Source organism: Rhopalosiphum maidis, chromosome 2 (assembly GCF_003676215.2).
Source record: "Rhopalosiphum maidis isolate BTI-1 chromosome 2, ASM367621v3, whole genome shotgun sequence".
In the NCBI taxonomy this organism is placed as follows: Eukaryota; Metazoa; Arthropoda; class Insecta; order Hemiptera; family Aphididae; genus Rhopalosiphum; species Rhopalosiphum maidis.
The window spans coordinates 22,386,069-22,401,587 of record NC_040878.1 but is presented as its reverse complement, the minus strand read 5'-3'; the positions used below and the strand labels follow the sequence as shown (position 1 = coordinate 22,401,587).

Genomic DNA, 15,519 nt, shown 5'->3' with positions numbered 1-15,519 from the left:
TTTGTAATTATTTTTTTTGTTTTAACCTTTCTTTTAAAAAAGCATAATTCAATATATTATACAACCGTCGAGTATAATATAATAATTAATAATTCACGTTTACGAAGATCTATCGATTCACTGTATCATAATATTATTTTTAAATCAACTACCCGTATCATCTGTGTTTCGCTTTGGGACACCAAACTTTTTACACTACTAATGTCTTGTAATCTATTATTATTATTATATAGGTAATAATATTATAATATATCGTAGTCGGACACAGCAGGTATGTAGACCACGATCGTTCATTATTTTATTGTCTGTTCGTGTAATTTACGGTAGTGTTTAAGACGCGTAAAAGTTTGCCTGCACCGTTGCAGTACCATGATAATTCAATGGACATTGGACGCACCTTGTGCGATACGCGTACCGGATACCGTTTGATGTGTCGGTGTGAATTTTTTTGTTAAACCAAAAAATCCGAATGAAATCTACAACCGCAAATCATAATGTGCCAATAATATGACGTGTTTAAAACGTTTACGCGTATATACCCGAAGTCGTATATGAAAATCAGTAAAAACGGTTTCGCGGACGAATGTGTACAGCTATTCAGTGTAAGCAAATTCCGTTTAGATCAAACCAACGGCGACGACTGGATATGAATTAAAATTATATTATATTGCAGAATTAACGCACATTATATTAGCCGTCCCGTGTGTGAAGGAAAGCATTTTCTCTTTTGTACCTATACGAATATGTAAGTCGATAAAACGCCATTTCACTATAAATAATATGAGTTGCTTACCAATTTTTATTTTCGTTTTTAGTCATTATTTCCGTAAATTATACAAATATTTATGACAAGAATTTTTTCTCAGAAATAATCTTAAATTATGTTTTACAATAATAATATTAATACGGTTATCAGTAATCTTATAAAATGTTTATTCATCCATTTACAATCAACGCGTAAATCGTTAAGATATTTACATTACAAAGTCTAACGGGATTTTTATTCTATTAATTAACAACACAGAAAACGATTAATTTTGTATTAAATTTTTTAGATTTGTACGTTATCGAAATTCGCGGTCAGCGTCAAGTCGATCATATAATACATGAATAATTATGAATGTCGAAGGCATTTGTGGGTATCCAGTCCCGGATTAAGTTCGGTTGATGGTGTAGTAAGGTACCGGCTGATGATAACTAAACGCTTTGACATAATACCTAATCCAACTATACCTGCCGGAGTTTACGACAATTAGTATCCGAGAACGATGTGCATGAATTATCTCCGAAGACTTCGAGGAGTCTTTCACAGTCATATTTAGCCATCTTTGTGCCGAATAGAATCTATGAAATGACCGGAACCCCCCCAAACAATACGGTAATAAGTTTACGGACATAAAATCGCCGTGCAGAATTCCTGCTTTACCTTTCTGATGGGGAACTATAATACATTATAATCAGTATCGAAGAAATGCTCCGTTCTGCAGAGCTAATTGTTACCGTGATGTGATTAATGATTATGGTATGAGCCTGAAGCCGTCAGGGACAATTCTATGTACTTGGCGAACGGCTCGAGAACAGCAATATAAAAGTGACAGGATAAGTCTGTGCACTACCGATTAACTGTGTGTAAAATTTGAAATTAATTATAAAACGTTACTATTTTTAACATACCTAAATATTATTTAATAAAACGTATACAATGTCATTTTTGACATTTGCAGTGGCGATTCACTTTATACTCATGTAAGTATAATGTGTTCGAGATTGTTGGATTTCTATGTTTCTAATAAATAAAAAACATTAGGGAAGTAAAAAAATGGTTGAAATATTTATCCCACTTTATGTATCAAGACTATAAGCTGATTTTAATTTGTACACAACTTTGTCAAAGCTGTAGAAGATTGTTAGAAAGGCACCATAGTGATGGTTTATAAAATATATTATTGAAAAAGTCGTAAAAAAAATATCTTTATTAAAAATTGTCGTTAAATTAATAATAATTATGTACAGAAACGAAACGAATATTTATTAACCGATTTATCATTATTTTGGTTAACGTGACAACGAGTTTACCCGTGGTCCTTGAGGATGGCTGGACGGTCCGAAAGAAAGTATAACAGGCATACATTATAAGAATTTCTTATAGAATTTAATTTTAAATTTCAAAAATAACGGTATAAATATGAAAAGTTTGTGGTGAGTCGTGAGATAATACTTATATAATAATCAAATGTATTCTATTATAATTGTACAAATAATGTGCAATATTATACAAAGCATGCAGTTTGGAACTATCACTTTAATTATTTCGTTAATATAGAACGAATATTAATATAGTTGCTTATTTAAAATTAATAAATTAATATGAACACTTCAAAGTTTAAAGTCATAGAGGTGTTATTTCAAAAGCTTATTTTAATTTTTGTACAACTTTGTCAAAGTTATAAGAATCTACTGTATTCCTACCTATTATAATATAGTGGATATGCAGTCCATACCTTTATTAATATGTCTTATTATATTTTAGTCAGTCAGTCATCATAAGATCAATACGCACTACTCAGATATAATATCGTCAAAAAAGAAGCGATCGCTTCTGAGTTTCTTTTTTTTACTATTGTTGTGTGTGCCGTGTGTGAGAGTCGAATGGCCAACGGATAATAATATAATTTTAAATAGTTTTTACTACGAAAAGTAGTTACAAATAGTTTTGGATGGATGATGGGCGACCTACAATATACTATATATTTTAGTAATATAAAATATTACTATATATTTCACAACATAAATGTTAAGTACGCCACGCTTGCACTGCGTATATATTATATGCAATTATATCATGTTCAAATAAATTTATTTATTTATAAGACAGGCCCAGGTGCAAGATTTTTGATAAAAATATTATTTTTAAAGCAAATTATAATAAATAGAAAAAAAATACAAAAGATTAGAGAGGAGTTCGTCAGCAAGACGGCCAACACGTATCATTTTGTAAATTGGATGGTTACGAACGTAGTTTGTACAATATGCAACAGACTGCAATAAAGGGAGTGTAAGTGTCGTAAAGAAAACCTTGAAGTTCAGTTGAGATAGTAGTGATAAATAAATGATTAAATAATTATTAATTATTACACGCCAATTATAAATTTAAAAAAACACATTTAGCAATTAACATTTAATAAGTTGATTACAAATTGAAATAATAAAAAGTCTATAATGACTATGACTGTAATAATAATAAATAAAAAGTATAGATAATAATTAATATAAATAGGTATCTATAATTACAATAGCCCAATTTTCTTATCACTTAGTTGTTTTTTTGAAAATAAAAATTGTTTATTCGGTTTTGTATTAATTTAAATTACTTAATATTTCATACATTTTCGTGAAAAATGATACTGATTATTAAAGTAGAAACTAGAAAGTTTTTTATTAATTTATTCATATATAAATTACATATATTTAGTTATCACTTATCATCAAGCCATCAAGATTAATTATTTTTATAAAATACCTAATGTCACTTTTTTACAAGTGTTATAAGGTCGGTTTAAGTACCTATAGTTTTAAATTCTAATATTCTATAATATAACTAATAGTATCATTTATTGTTATACTAAATTATTAAAGTATTAATTAAGATTTTTCATTAATTTATGTAGGTTAATAATATCTAGTTTATATTACATGAAAACATTAAAAAATATAATAGTTTAATACATTTTTCATACAGTTTTTAGTTGGAATATACATACCTATTCTGTAATTTGTACAATAAATAGTGTTTTTTTTTTTAATTCATTGAAATTATAAAATATATTAAAAAATTGGTACCTAATATTATTAGAAAAATTAAATAATCCATTTATAAGGTATTAGATGAAATACGTCCCATTTGGTTAAAAATAGGTGATTTGCGTGCTAGTGGTATTTTACTACTACCAGGTGAATAGTGTCGCTATAATGCTGATTTAGCCTATTTAGCGTTACTCAGAAGACACCAAAATAAGGAGGTTTGTACCTACATTCTTTAAAAAAATTAGTTTTAACTTTTAAATTTATTGATATAATTACAGTATTATAGTATTTGTCATAATAATTTATCATTTATGTAATTATATGTATATGAAATATATATTATTTGGTTATGTGCTCGTTTATTAAAAAATATGGATGTATATGTTTAAATTTATTATATATATTATATTAGGTACAGAAGTCAGAACTATATTAGTAAATATTTAAATTTTGATTCAAATCTAGACAATTTATTTTTATATTATTATATTTGATCATTCTTATTTCTTAGTCTTAAACTATTTTATTTTTTGTCCATTACTTCGTATTTTTATGTATGTTTTGGATTTAATATATTATTCTTCAGTACCTAGCTTTTCTCTTAAGGGTATTGCTAGCTTTTTGTTTATTTAAATTGTATTGTCTGGTCTTAAGTGATTATGTTCTTTACATTAATGTTAATTTGTTATAATAAAATTATTTTCGCTTTAAATAAGACATGATTTCAAACAACAGCTCCAGCGTTGTATATCACTTTTTAAAAATGTATGATATTAAAACTTAAGATCATCAATTATAATTATATTTTTATTTTTCTTACTTACCTACTGGTAAATCCATTTTGGAGCAAAATCAAGTTGTATTATGAACCTTTTTTATTCGTACCTATATAAAAAATAACCTTTTTGTATACCTATAAAGCAATCTTGTATACATTACTTTTTGAAAGTATTTTAAATATAGATATCGATATTTTTTTTAACTTTACCTGTCTATAATAGTTATATGTATAACCATGTAGGTAATCTTCGGTGTGTTCAACTATCCAACTTACGTCTCCTAATCCCTTCCCTTAAATTTGATTTTTTTACACATTGTATATTATTGTACATAGTAGGTACATACTGTAGATTTTCATATTTTAAATTAAAAAAGTAAAAAGTATGTCATTTTTAAATGTCGTTTAATAAAATATGGAATGCGGAATCATTTTTATTCTTATGAATAACAACTATCGTTCTGATTTTTTTCTTTTAATTAGATAATTGCAAATTATTATTTAATTAGAATATATTAAATGGTGGGTAATAAATTTGAAGAGTAAAAATTTACAAATAAAAAGATTATCATATATTTATTCAATTGAAATATAAATCACAACATAGGTATATATACATAATATACAGCAGTGGCGGATCCAGAGGAGTGCGATTGCCCTCCCCCCCGTTCTCTCACAAAAAAAAAATAGTTTAAGTCCCTGATTTTAGTTTTTGACGTAATTATACTTCAAGGGTAACAAAATTATAGTGATATATTTTTTTATTACTATTATCTACTATAAAAAATATTTTTTTTGTTCTGTACGAGACTGTGGAAAGTAACATATGTATGTACCTAAATAAATACTTTATCAAAATTAATGTGTGTCCTTTAAAAATCGCCCCCCCCCCCTGTTATCTTGATCTGGATCCGCCCCTGATATACAGCATAGGCATTTAAATAAAATATAATATGGTGATAATATTTAAATAGACTATTTTGCGTACATGGTATAGAAAACTAAAAAATATTCACAAATTACACAAACATTATACTTATATTAATACATAAGAATGTAAGTAACATCAAAATATTTCAATATTTGCATTTACAATGAAAATTTTAATATGATAATATTATAACCTTATGCGTTTATATTAAGATTAGTGTATAAATAACTATTAATTATTATAATTAGTACATTATTCAGTTATAGTAACTTATTAAGTTGATTAGTATTATTATGTATTTAATTAATTAAATACATAATTCAACAAATCTTTTTGGAGACCATTGAACCTTTATGTCCTTATACAAAAAAACATATCAGTATAGATAACGCAATATATTTTTTCAATAATATGAACAGCAATAACACCACTGGCCAGTACAAAGTGTATTAGCATGCACCGAATGAAAATGATACGAACTACATCTTTTATCACGATCTTCAACTTTTGAAAAACATTCTGACCTCCTACATCCATCCAAGCAATTTATATTTGTTGTTGAATTTTTAGGACTTTTAAAAATGTCGATCAAAGATCTTTTGCGTTTTGTAGGATATACCTGATCTACTGTCTTACAGGGTGTGTTAGGTGGTGAATTTATCGTCCCTGCAGATCTTAGGATATTTTCATTTTCGTCCATATATATTGTGTTTATGCGTGTTGGCCGTACATCAGTCATATTATGTGTGTATTCGAGTTCAGCTATATATGTTATTTGCAAATGTTCAGAAAGTAATTTGGCAAGTTTTTGCTCAAGATTACTGTTAAGCAGCCTTGATTTACAGTTTTGGTTAAGTGGAAATACATTCAGAGAATCATTTGATCCTCCAAGAGAATACGCTATTATATGTTCTTTATAATCTCCTCCGGTTTGCACATGTAAATCATTATCGTAATTTTTTGTCTTATTCTGTAAAGTATCTGCCGTAATTTCCACACAGACATATCTTGTCCTACCATGACAATCTATTAGAAATTCGTTTTCGATTTTAAAATGGATGAGTGCATTTGATACAGGTAAATTAACTCTCGATAATCCCGGTATTGTTGAATATGGGATTGATTTAGGACATTGATAAGCAAAACCGTGATACACTTTAAAGCTAGTAATTAATAGAATTATTGTAAACTGAAACATGTCTATATGTGACTTATTTACTACTATTTTATAACAGATAAATAATATAAAATAGGAACAACGATTTCAGAAAAGTGTCGGAAATATATTCAATTGCAATTGCTTAACCTCGTAAATTTATACAGAATTACAATAAATACATAAATAATTAAAATATTAAAAATTCAACTATGAGCTTGCCTTATATTGTTGAATTGACGATAGCAGGTATTGTGAAGGTTTTCTTATTAAATGAAGTTCAGCGGTATTTTTTCTGAATTGAAGTGCTCTAGAATCAAAATCGATCACAAAATTAAATTCTTTTTTTGTCTGCATTCGGAGTTGTTTTTGTTATCTTGATATTCCAGCTTCAGTTTACAGTTTAAAAAGTATAGGCACCAAATAAAATAATACGCGATTTGCACGATCTATTAAACATTTGTTTATAGATTATTAAATTATGCACACTTGGCTAAATAGAAAAAGTACAACTGTCATGCGAATAACGAAAACACTAGATATGCTACTGCATGCATGTATCAATTTTCATAGTGTTGAATTTGTTACTTAATAGGAAATGGCCCATATTTATCATGTATGTAATATTTATACATATAAAATAGATCTAGTAACCCATTAATATGACAATAATTACGGTTTTTTTTTTTGTATAGTACAAAAGTAATTTATTTGTGATAAGATATTTTATGGGAGACACTAGTAACAAGATAAACGGCATTATTAATTAATAATTTAAACAGAGGACTTATTCTTATTTAATTTAGAACAATAACATAATAATAATGTAATAATAAATGGATCATTATTTATATAGTTTATACATTGCTTTATTTATTACTAACATAGGTACCTATTTAACTACTTATTTAGATAGTTTAGTTCTTTAGAATTTAGTACATGTATTTAAGTTGTATATGTAAAACAAATTCTTAAAATATTGTTAATGGTGTAATAATTGTAATACCGTATTATACCGTGTATTGTAGTGGAATAAGTGTAAGAATAGGTACATATTATTATTTATTATTGTTTCATTTATCAAAATTACCTATTTTCATTCGTTCTCTTAGATAAATTGAGCAATTTTTATCTTCCAAGTTTGCAATCAAAGGGCGAATATATTAGTAATATTTATTTATATTAAATAATTATTTGTTATTTGCTATTTATTTGTTTATAATATAGGGCGTCATATATTTTTGAGTTACATCTCGTAAACAATAAGGAAGTTACTATTAACTAGGTATTCGTGGTTTAAAGTAATGTGTACATTTGAATAATTAATATTATTTTAAATTTTAAGCGGAGCATGAATGTATTGATTTTACAATATAAGATGATTCTTTTATCATAAAACACTCATTATTTCATATTCATGTTTTTGAAAATATTTTTTTACATAGTTTCAAATTGTTAGAAAAACAGCGTTTGTATCAAAAAATTATATTTTTAAATATTTTTTTAAATTTTTTACTTTTTCGTATGACAACATAGTTTTAATTTCATATTTCAAAGCAGAATAATTTTCTGAGTATTTTGATACATAAAAATCGAATTTAAGGCGAGTAGTTTATGAGTTATAAGTATTTGAAGTTTTGATACGCTGAGTAGTGTGGTACGGGGTTACCCTGCAAAATGTTTGTCCACTACTCCGCTTGTCTAAACTTCAAATACGTATAACTCATAAACTACTCGTTCTAAATTCGATTTTTATGTATCAAAATATTCAGAAAATTGGAATATGAAATTAGAACTCTGTTGTCATTCAAAAAAATATTTAAAAATATAATTTTTAATAAAAACGTTGTTTTTTTACAACTTGATGAAACTATGTAAAAAAATTTTTCAAAAACTTTTTGAATACTTTTTGATATAACGTGTGTATTAAGATAAAAGAATCACTCTGTATATATATACATATTTTCTTTCATTACCTTTTGGGATAGTAAAAATACTTTGAATTTTAACATTGAGGCTGGTTTCTGGTATTAAGTTGGATATAGTTGTTACTTTGGCCTTTGGGGTGAAAATGCCTAGTAGTTACTTTTAAAAATAACCAGGAAAGTAAAATTAAAAAAAAAACAGTTTCCCATTAACCGACGAATAACCATAGATATTTTGATATTTTCATAAAATATTTGTCTTAGAATTTTATATACATGACAAATTTTTTAAAATATTTGAATCCTTTTTGAGCTTTTTATGGATATTTTGACATTGTATCATTTTTTTTTTTTATAAATGACAATGATAATATTTCGGTTGGTCAAAAACCCTAAAAATGTAATTAAATTAATACAACATTTTTCATAAGTTATTCATATACAAATTAAAAGTACAATTTAAAAATGTTACTCACGGGTAAATGGTAACTTTCATTGTATATTAATATATTTTATTAACATAATAGCATTTTTAAATGCAATGTTTTCAGTCTATATTGACTATATTAATTCAAACTGCCGAATTAAAATATATTTGATACCAATAATACCATTGATTAACGAGTGACGACCGTTTTCGCTAAGAATTCGTGATTTATATGCAATGATTTAAAGTACATTTAAGTATTACACATAAGTCATAAGTACATTACAGTAATTTACTCAATGACAAAGTACCTACACTTGACACTTATGTTAAGTGATGTATATAGAAATTAATTTCAGGGGGTTAAAAAAACAATTTCCATTCTTAAATTCCAATTAATTATACAATCAAAATCAATGCCCGTACCAACCATACATTTCATAGGGGGGGGGGGTTGAACCCCTAAAACCTCCCTATATACGCCATTGCTTATGACCAACTGTATAGCAAAGTGGTTATACTTACTTTCCCTCTTTATTATATTTAAAAACTATTTTTATTTTCAATTGATGGCGCGTTATAAGATCACGACATACCATACATTCAATTAGTGTTAATTGTTCTATCAGTAGACGGTAGTACAATTGAGTGCATTTTTTTTGTTCTACAGGTTATTTATTTGTATTTACTCGTATACACGAGTATATTTATTCTACATATTGTGATAAAATTAAACTGATAATGTGATAAAGGTTCAAGATGGTTTGTGGTTCAACGCGCATTTATACAGGACCAGACGTCTGGCTGTTGTGTATTATTACTGTATGGTTGTGTATAAAAAAATAGATAAAGTTTATCTTGTATCAACAGTCGCCGGTTAAACACAACAAACTTCAAACAAAACATAATTAACAGGTTTATACTTTAGTCTTCAGTTCTTATTCAAAACTTATCAGTCCTAAATAGTCAATTCAATTAGTCAATGGGTGCACATAGTTGAATCATCTGTCATTACTAATATTATCTTAACATATCGGAGAATTATGCTGTTCTATTTTATACATCATAAATAATAAGATAATATTATGATTGTTTTGACTTTTAAATGCTATGAATTACGATTGAATTGAATTTAGAGATAAAATTCCAAAATATTAATCACGTATACCGTTAATTGCGTAGTTATTTTCTTAGTGATATTGTAATTTGTAATCGTTAATCACAATAGTACAATACTGCATTATTATTGAGTTTGATTTGTTTTTATATTATTGTATTTCACATTAAAATTTCATCAATTGCTATCAGATTCAAATACCAATAAATACTAGTCGGATAGTACTCGCATTGTACGGAGTTCCGTGTAGATTTGTTTAACTATTTAATCAACTTTAATACAAACAATTATTTTAGTTACAAATTTCGGGTAAAATAATTTTGAATATTCAAATCATGACATCAACTAACACATTGGAGGATAACATCAAAATGTTACATCAATATATTGAACATTTTCCAGACTTCCCTAAACCAGGAATTATGTATAAGTAAATACATTTTATTTTTGTGTAAATATTTTAATTACATATAAGCATTTTTTTTTTATTAATTCAATGTTATTTACAATATGATTAAATTAAAACAATAAGCAAGTTTGATAGCTAGGAGAAATAAAAATAAATACAGATGAAAACTTAGAGAGGGAGCCTTCATTAACAATTCCTCAGAATTGATCAAGTTTTTTTTTAAATTTTTAGATCTAGTAGATCTCTTTGCCAGATACGTTTTAGATGCCGTTGAACATTACCGGTAAGGGAAAAAGAAGACATATTTTTGATGAGGGGGTTGGAATGGTTGGATGATTTAGAGTGGAATCTTTTATAATATATTTTGGCAAGTTTTGTGACTGTGACAATTTGGAGGTCTTTATGGAGAGATTTGTTTAAAATAAACCAGGGAGCTCCCGTTAGAATTTTGAAGCAAATAGATTGAATACCTAGCTTGGAGTGGGCATTTGTTAAAAGGTTTGATAGGGCCTCAAATTTGAATGCCATAAGTGAGATTGGTCAAATTGTATCTATAAACTAATGTTGTATACTTGAGACACATTTTGGATTTAAGGAGTGTTTTTAGCAGATGAAGACGAGAATTTGCCTGCTTACGTTTAAATTTTGTTTTGGTAATCCTAAGTGAAGCGCTTGTCTAGGATGATAAATTGATAACCAAATATTTTTTTGAGGAATGGATTGGGATTGGGTTTTCATTAATCTGGAGTTTGGGACATTCATTTCGGCTCAAGGTAAATTTACTTGTATGGATTTTTCTTTGTCTATTTTTATTTATACTACATTATAAATGAGGTTGGAAAACATTTACTGCTATGACTGGGTCTTTGTCAGATGCTAGAATTGCAGTGTTGTCAGCAAATGTGGCAAGTAGTGTTTAATATTTCAGAGGTAAATACATTTTACATACAATACATATTAATGCATTTATTAAATAATATACCTCTATAGGTAAAATTGATGATTTTTGTTGATGCGTTTTTCTGAAAAACATAGAAAATTATTATAAATTTTATATAGTTTCCTAAAGTTAATTCTATTTTGAATTTAAAAGATGACTTATATTTTATTATTTATTTAAAATTTAACTTTATAAGAATTTAAAAAATATATTCATAAATATTAAAATAAATAGGCCTCATAATGTATTATACAACTAAGAACCAATAAATAATTTTAAGATACTAAAAAATATTAGAAATGTTTTATTGTTTCTTTATGAATTTGAAATTTAAAAGTTGAAACAGTACATAAATTGTACTTAAGAGATAATTTTTTGAATATCACAGTTAACAATTTATAAATTTACAAAAAATTGTAAAAATGGTAAGATCATCATAGGCGCATTTTCAATAAAAAAACTGAGGGTGCTTAAGTTCTTAATTTCCGGGCATAGCGTTGAATAGTTACTAATAGTGATATTATAAAAAAGTATTTAAGGGTGCTATTTTTAAAATTGGGGGTGCTAATACTCCCTAAGCGCCCCACTATTTGCGCCTATGAAGATTATAATACAAAAATGTAACTATCTTAATATTAAGCATAACTTTAAATATTTTAAATATTATAATTTACAGAGAATATATTTTTATTTTGTAGGGAAATATTATCAGTGTTAAATCATGGTGATGGAATACAATTGTTGGAAAAAATATTGAAACAAATTTCTAATCATCTGCGTGGTAAAGTTGACTGTATAGCAATGTTGGAGACTCGTGGTTTTATTTTTGGTCCAATACTTTCTTTACATCTTAATGTACCATGCATACCAGTCAGTAAAAAGGGAAATTTACCAGGCCCTGTCGTTGAGTTACCATATATTTTGGAGTATGGAGAAGTAATTAGTTATTATTTTATATTTGTATAAAATTGATTTGTTTAAAATATATTAAGACAATTTTATATATTTATATTCAGGATATTTTGACTGTACAATTAAATAGCATTAAAAAAGGACAGAAGATATTTATAGTGGATGACTTTCTTGCAACTGGAGGTATAAAACTTATTACTTATACAATATTAATTTGTTTGAACTATAATAAGTCAAGGTATAACTACAAATTATGATAGCACCATTTTAATTTATGGGTATAATACATTTAAATTGATATATTGAAGTACTTAATTAATATTATTGACAATATTAAATATTTTTTTCTTTTGTTTGAATTATTCTCATCACATGACATCGTATTTTTTAAAATATATTTTAAAATACTGAATGTAAATTTAAACTATTAACAGTTTTTTCACAAAAATGTTAGCCATTAGTTTTAAGTTTTAAAAAATTTGGCATTTGCATAGTGCTCTATTATTTTATCCAACCATCCGCCAAATTGTTAAGGTAGTTAAATTGAACTACCTGCAATGGGTGTTAGGTGCTATTGATTATCTATTTATACTATACTTAAATGGTTTAAGAATATATTATAATTCAATGGCAAACTGTATGGCCGTATTGTTGTATATACCAATAATTTTTAACCTGGAGGGTCACAACTTTTTTGGTAAAATTTGGTATATTATGGGCAGTTATTAAAATTACATAAATACATTATTTTATTTTAACTTATTTTTTTTTAATAATACTTAATTAACGAATAAACTATATGATATTACAGTTATTTGCATCTTAATTTAGTATAATTTAATAGTAAATCTTTTTAATATTACATCATAATAATTAAAATGTTAAGATATTAAACTAATAAATAATGGGTAATTTTTTTTATTTTTAGAAAAATAATTAAAATATGTAATTGAAATTTGTACTATAATAATCATACACTATTTAAAAATATTCAACTTAATTATTGTAGAACCACATAATTTATTATTTTTCAGTATGGTTTTTTTCATTTAACTTATCTTATACTATTAAGTAATAACAGTTTCTTACTAATAAAAAATACTTTTTTATAACACACTATACATGCTGCTTATTTAAAAAATAAATTATAGACTATAGTGATAGTGTTTAATTTAATTAAATATATTTTTATTTTTAAATAGGTACATTAAAAGCTGCTTCAAAATTAATTAAAAAAGCAGGCGGAGAAATCGTACAAGGATTAGTATTAATGGAAAAGTGTGAATTAGAAGGACGTAAAAGATTAGATTTTCCAATAATATCATTAATATCTGATTAATTGTTTGCTGGCAACAAATAAACTATTTTTTTTTGTATTTTAATAATATTGTAGTATTATAAATAACTATTATTAAATTATTATTTTATATATAAAAAAAAAATGTATCTGTGATGTTTATATTCTATAATATTGTTGTCTAATAATTGTATAATTTTTTTGTCCAAAATATTGATTGAATTCAAATATTTTTTCACCCATTGATGAATTATAATTTAAAAGACTTACTTAATTATTTAAAGCGTTTTCAGTGTACAATACACTGTTTGTTGAGTTACAAAATTGTTAATAACTATACATTTTTTATTGTTTCAATGTGTTCAGTGCTCTTGTATATATATATACTGTAATAGTAAGATTTCAAATATTCAATTATAAATCATTAAAAATTATACTCGAAAGAAAAAATGATTCAAATCAGAATTTAGGATTAAAATATGCTACAGATATTTAGTTGTATTATTGATAATGGGACTATTTAATTTACTTACTAATTTAATATAATAGTATACTAAAAGTTATTATTAAATAATTATGTAAGTATTGTTTATTTCATTGAATATAAAATAACAAATAACATATTGTATGAGTCATTTTGTATAAAAATCCAGACAAGCTTTTGAAGAATCAATTAAATTATTTCATCTATTAAGTAATAAACAAAAAACTAAGAAGAATTCTAAACATGAATATTTAAATAATAACAATATACTAACACAATTCAACCAAAACAGGTAATATAAAAAAAAATGTATTTTTTATGATATAATATGGTTTATTTAATTAAATTTTCTATGAATTTGACATTTAAACATTTTTACTAAACCCTGGAAGCATGGATGGGTGTAGGGGCAATATTGGTAGGTATGCGAATATATATGTAATGTTTGGTAAAATATTGTAGCATATTGTATCATGTTAGAAAACTGTACAAATTATAAAATGTTTTAGCTCAAAAGTATTTAAATACTTAAAAATAATAAAAGGTTACTACATAAGTACTTGTTTGAAATACATTTGGTCTTGATTTACCAACTCTAAAATACATGAAATTTAAAATAAATGTTATCATTAAAAAATATACAACTCCTAAAAAACTATAATAAAATAAAAATACAATTTTTTTCTTCAAAAATGTTTTTTTTTATCTTTTATAACTTAAAATTAACAATAATTCTAAGTTTTACTGTTACCCAACAAAACCTTGAAAATTATTTTTTTTTAAATACCTATATAGTATTTATAAATTTGAAATTTTGTTTTAGAATAATATTTTTAAAAATACGGGTGGTACATTTAAGTATTTACATTAAATATTTTAAAGTCTTAGCTTTTTTTTAATTATTCCAAAACAATATTTTTTAATTATGTAATGATTATGTATTCATGTCTTCATATCTTAGTTTTTGAATGATAACACACATAATTAATGTGATATTCAGAAACAGTATATTTTTTGGAGGATTTAAATTTACAAAAATTGTATTTAGAATGCATAGTTATTTAGTTATAAGCTCTTAAGTATTTTAAGTATCTATAGATAAGCTATATATGCAGAGTAGTCGTACACTCGTACAGATGCGCTAGGTGCTACGTAAAATGTTGGTCTATTTTTCCATTCATATATACATTAAATACTGATAACAGTGATAACTATAATAAGCTACTTGTTCAACATTTTATATTTTTATTTTAGAATATGAAATTTAAAATTTACCTATGATGTCATTCTGAAAATTATGACGAAATAAAAGGAAAAAATATTTATTTTTTTTCAGAAA

General features: G+C 25.5%; 2 protein-coding genes across 4 annotated transcripts; one reads left to right on the top strand and one right to left on the bottom strand.

Annotated features, from left to right (window-relative positions):
• Positions 1 to 5,126: 5,126 nt before the first annotated feature.
• LOC113553088 lies at positions 5,127 to 7,262 on the bottom strand. The gene has a single exon (XM_026956233.1). It carries the CDS (start codon positions 6,709 to 6,711, stop codon positions 5,917 to 5,919), a length of 795 nt encoding a protein of 264 aa, XP_026812034.1. The 5' UTR covers positions 6,712 to 7,262; the 3' UTR covers positions 5,127 to 5,916.
• A 2,530-nt stretch (positions 7,263 to 9,792) lies between these two features.
• Positions 9,793 to 13,837, top strand: LOC113552835 (adenine phosphoribosyltransferase-like). Of its 3 annotated transcripts, none has more exons than XM_026955798.1 (5): positions 9,793 to 9,936; positions 10,435 to 10,568; positions 12,186 to 12,423; positions 12,504 to 12,582; positions 13,602 to 13,837. In XM_026955798.1, the coding sequence occupies exons 2-5, from the start codon at positions 10,474 to 10,476 to the stop codon at positions 13,736 to 13,738; spliced, it is 549 nt and encodes a 182-aa protein (XP_026811599.1). In that variant the 5' UTR covers positions 9,793 to 9,936; positions 10,435 to 10,473; the 3' UTR covers positions 13,739 to 13,837. The 3 variants fall into 3 exon arrangements, with proteins under 3 accessions (XP_026811599.1, XP_026811600.1, XP_026811598.1); XM_026955799.1 differs by lacking the exon at positions 9,793 to 9,936 and adding an exon at positions 9,981 to 10,370; XM_026955797.1 differs by lacking the exon at positions 9,793 to 9,936 and having other exon boundaries at positions 9,983 to 10,568; positions 13,602 to 13,834.
• The last annotated feature ends 1,682 nt before the right edge of the window (positions 13,838 to 15,519 follow it).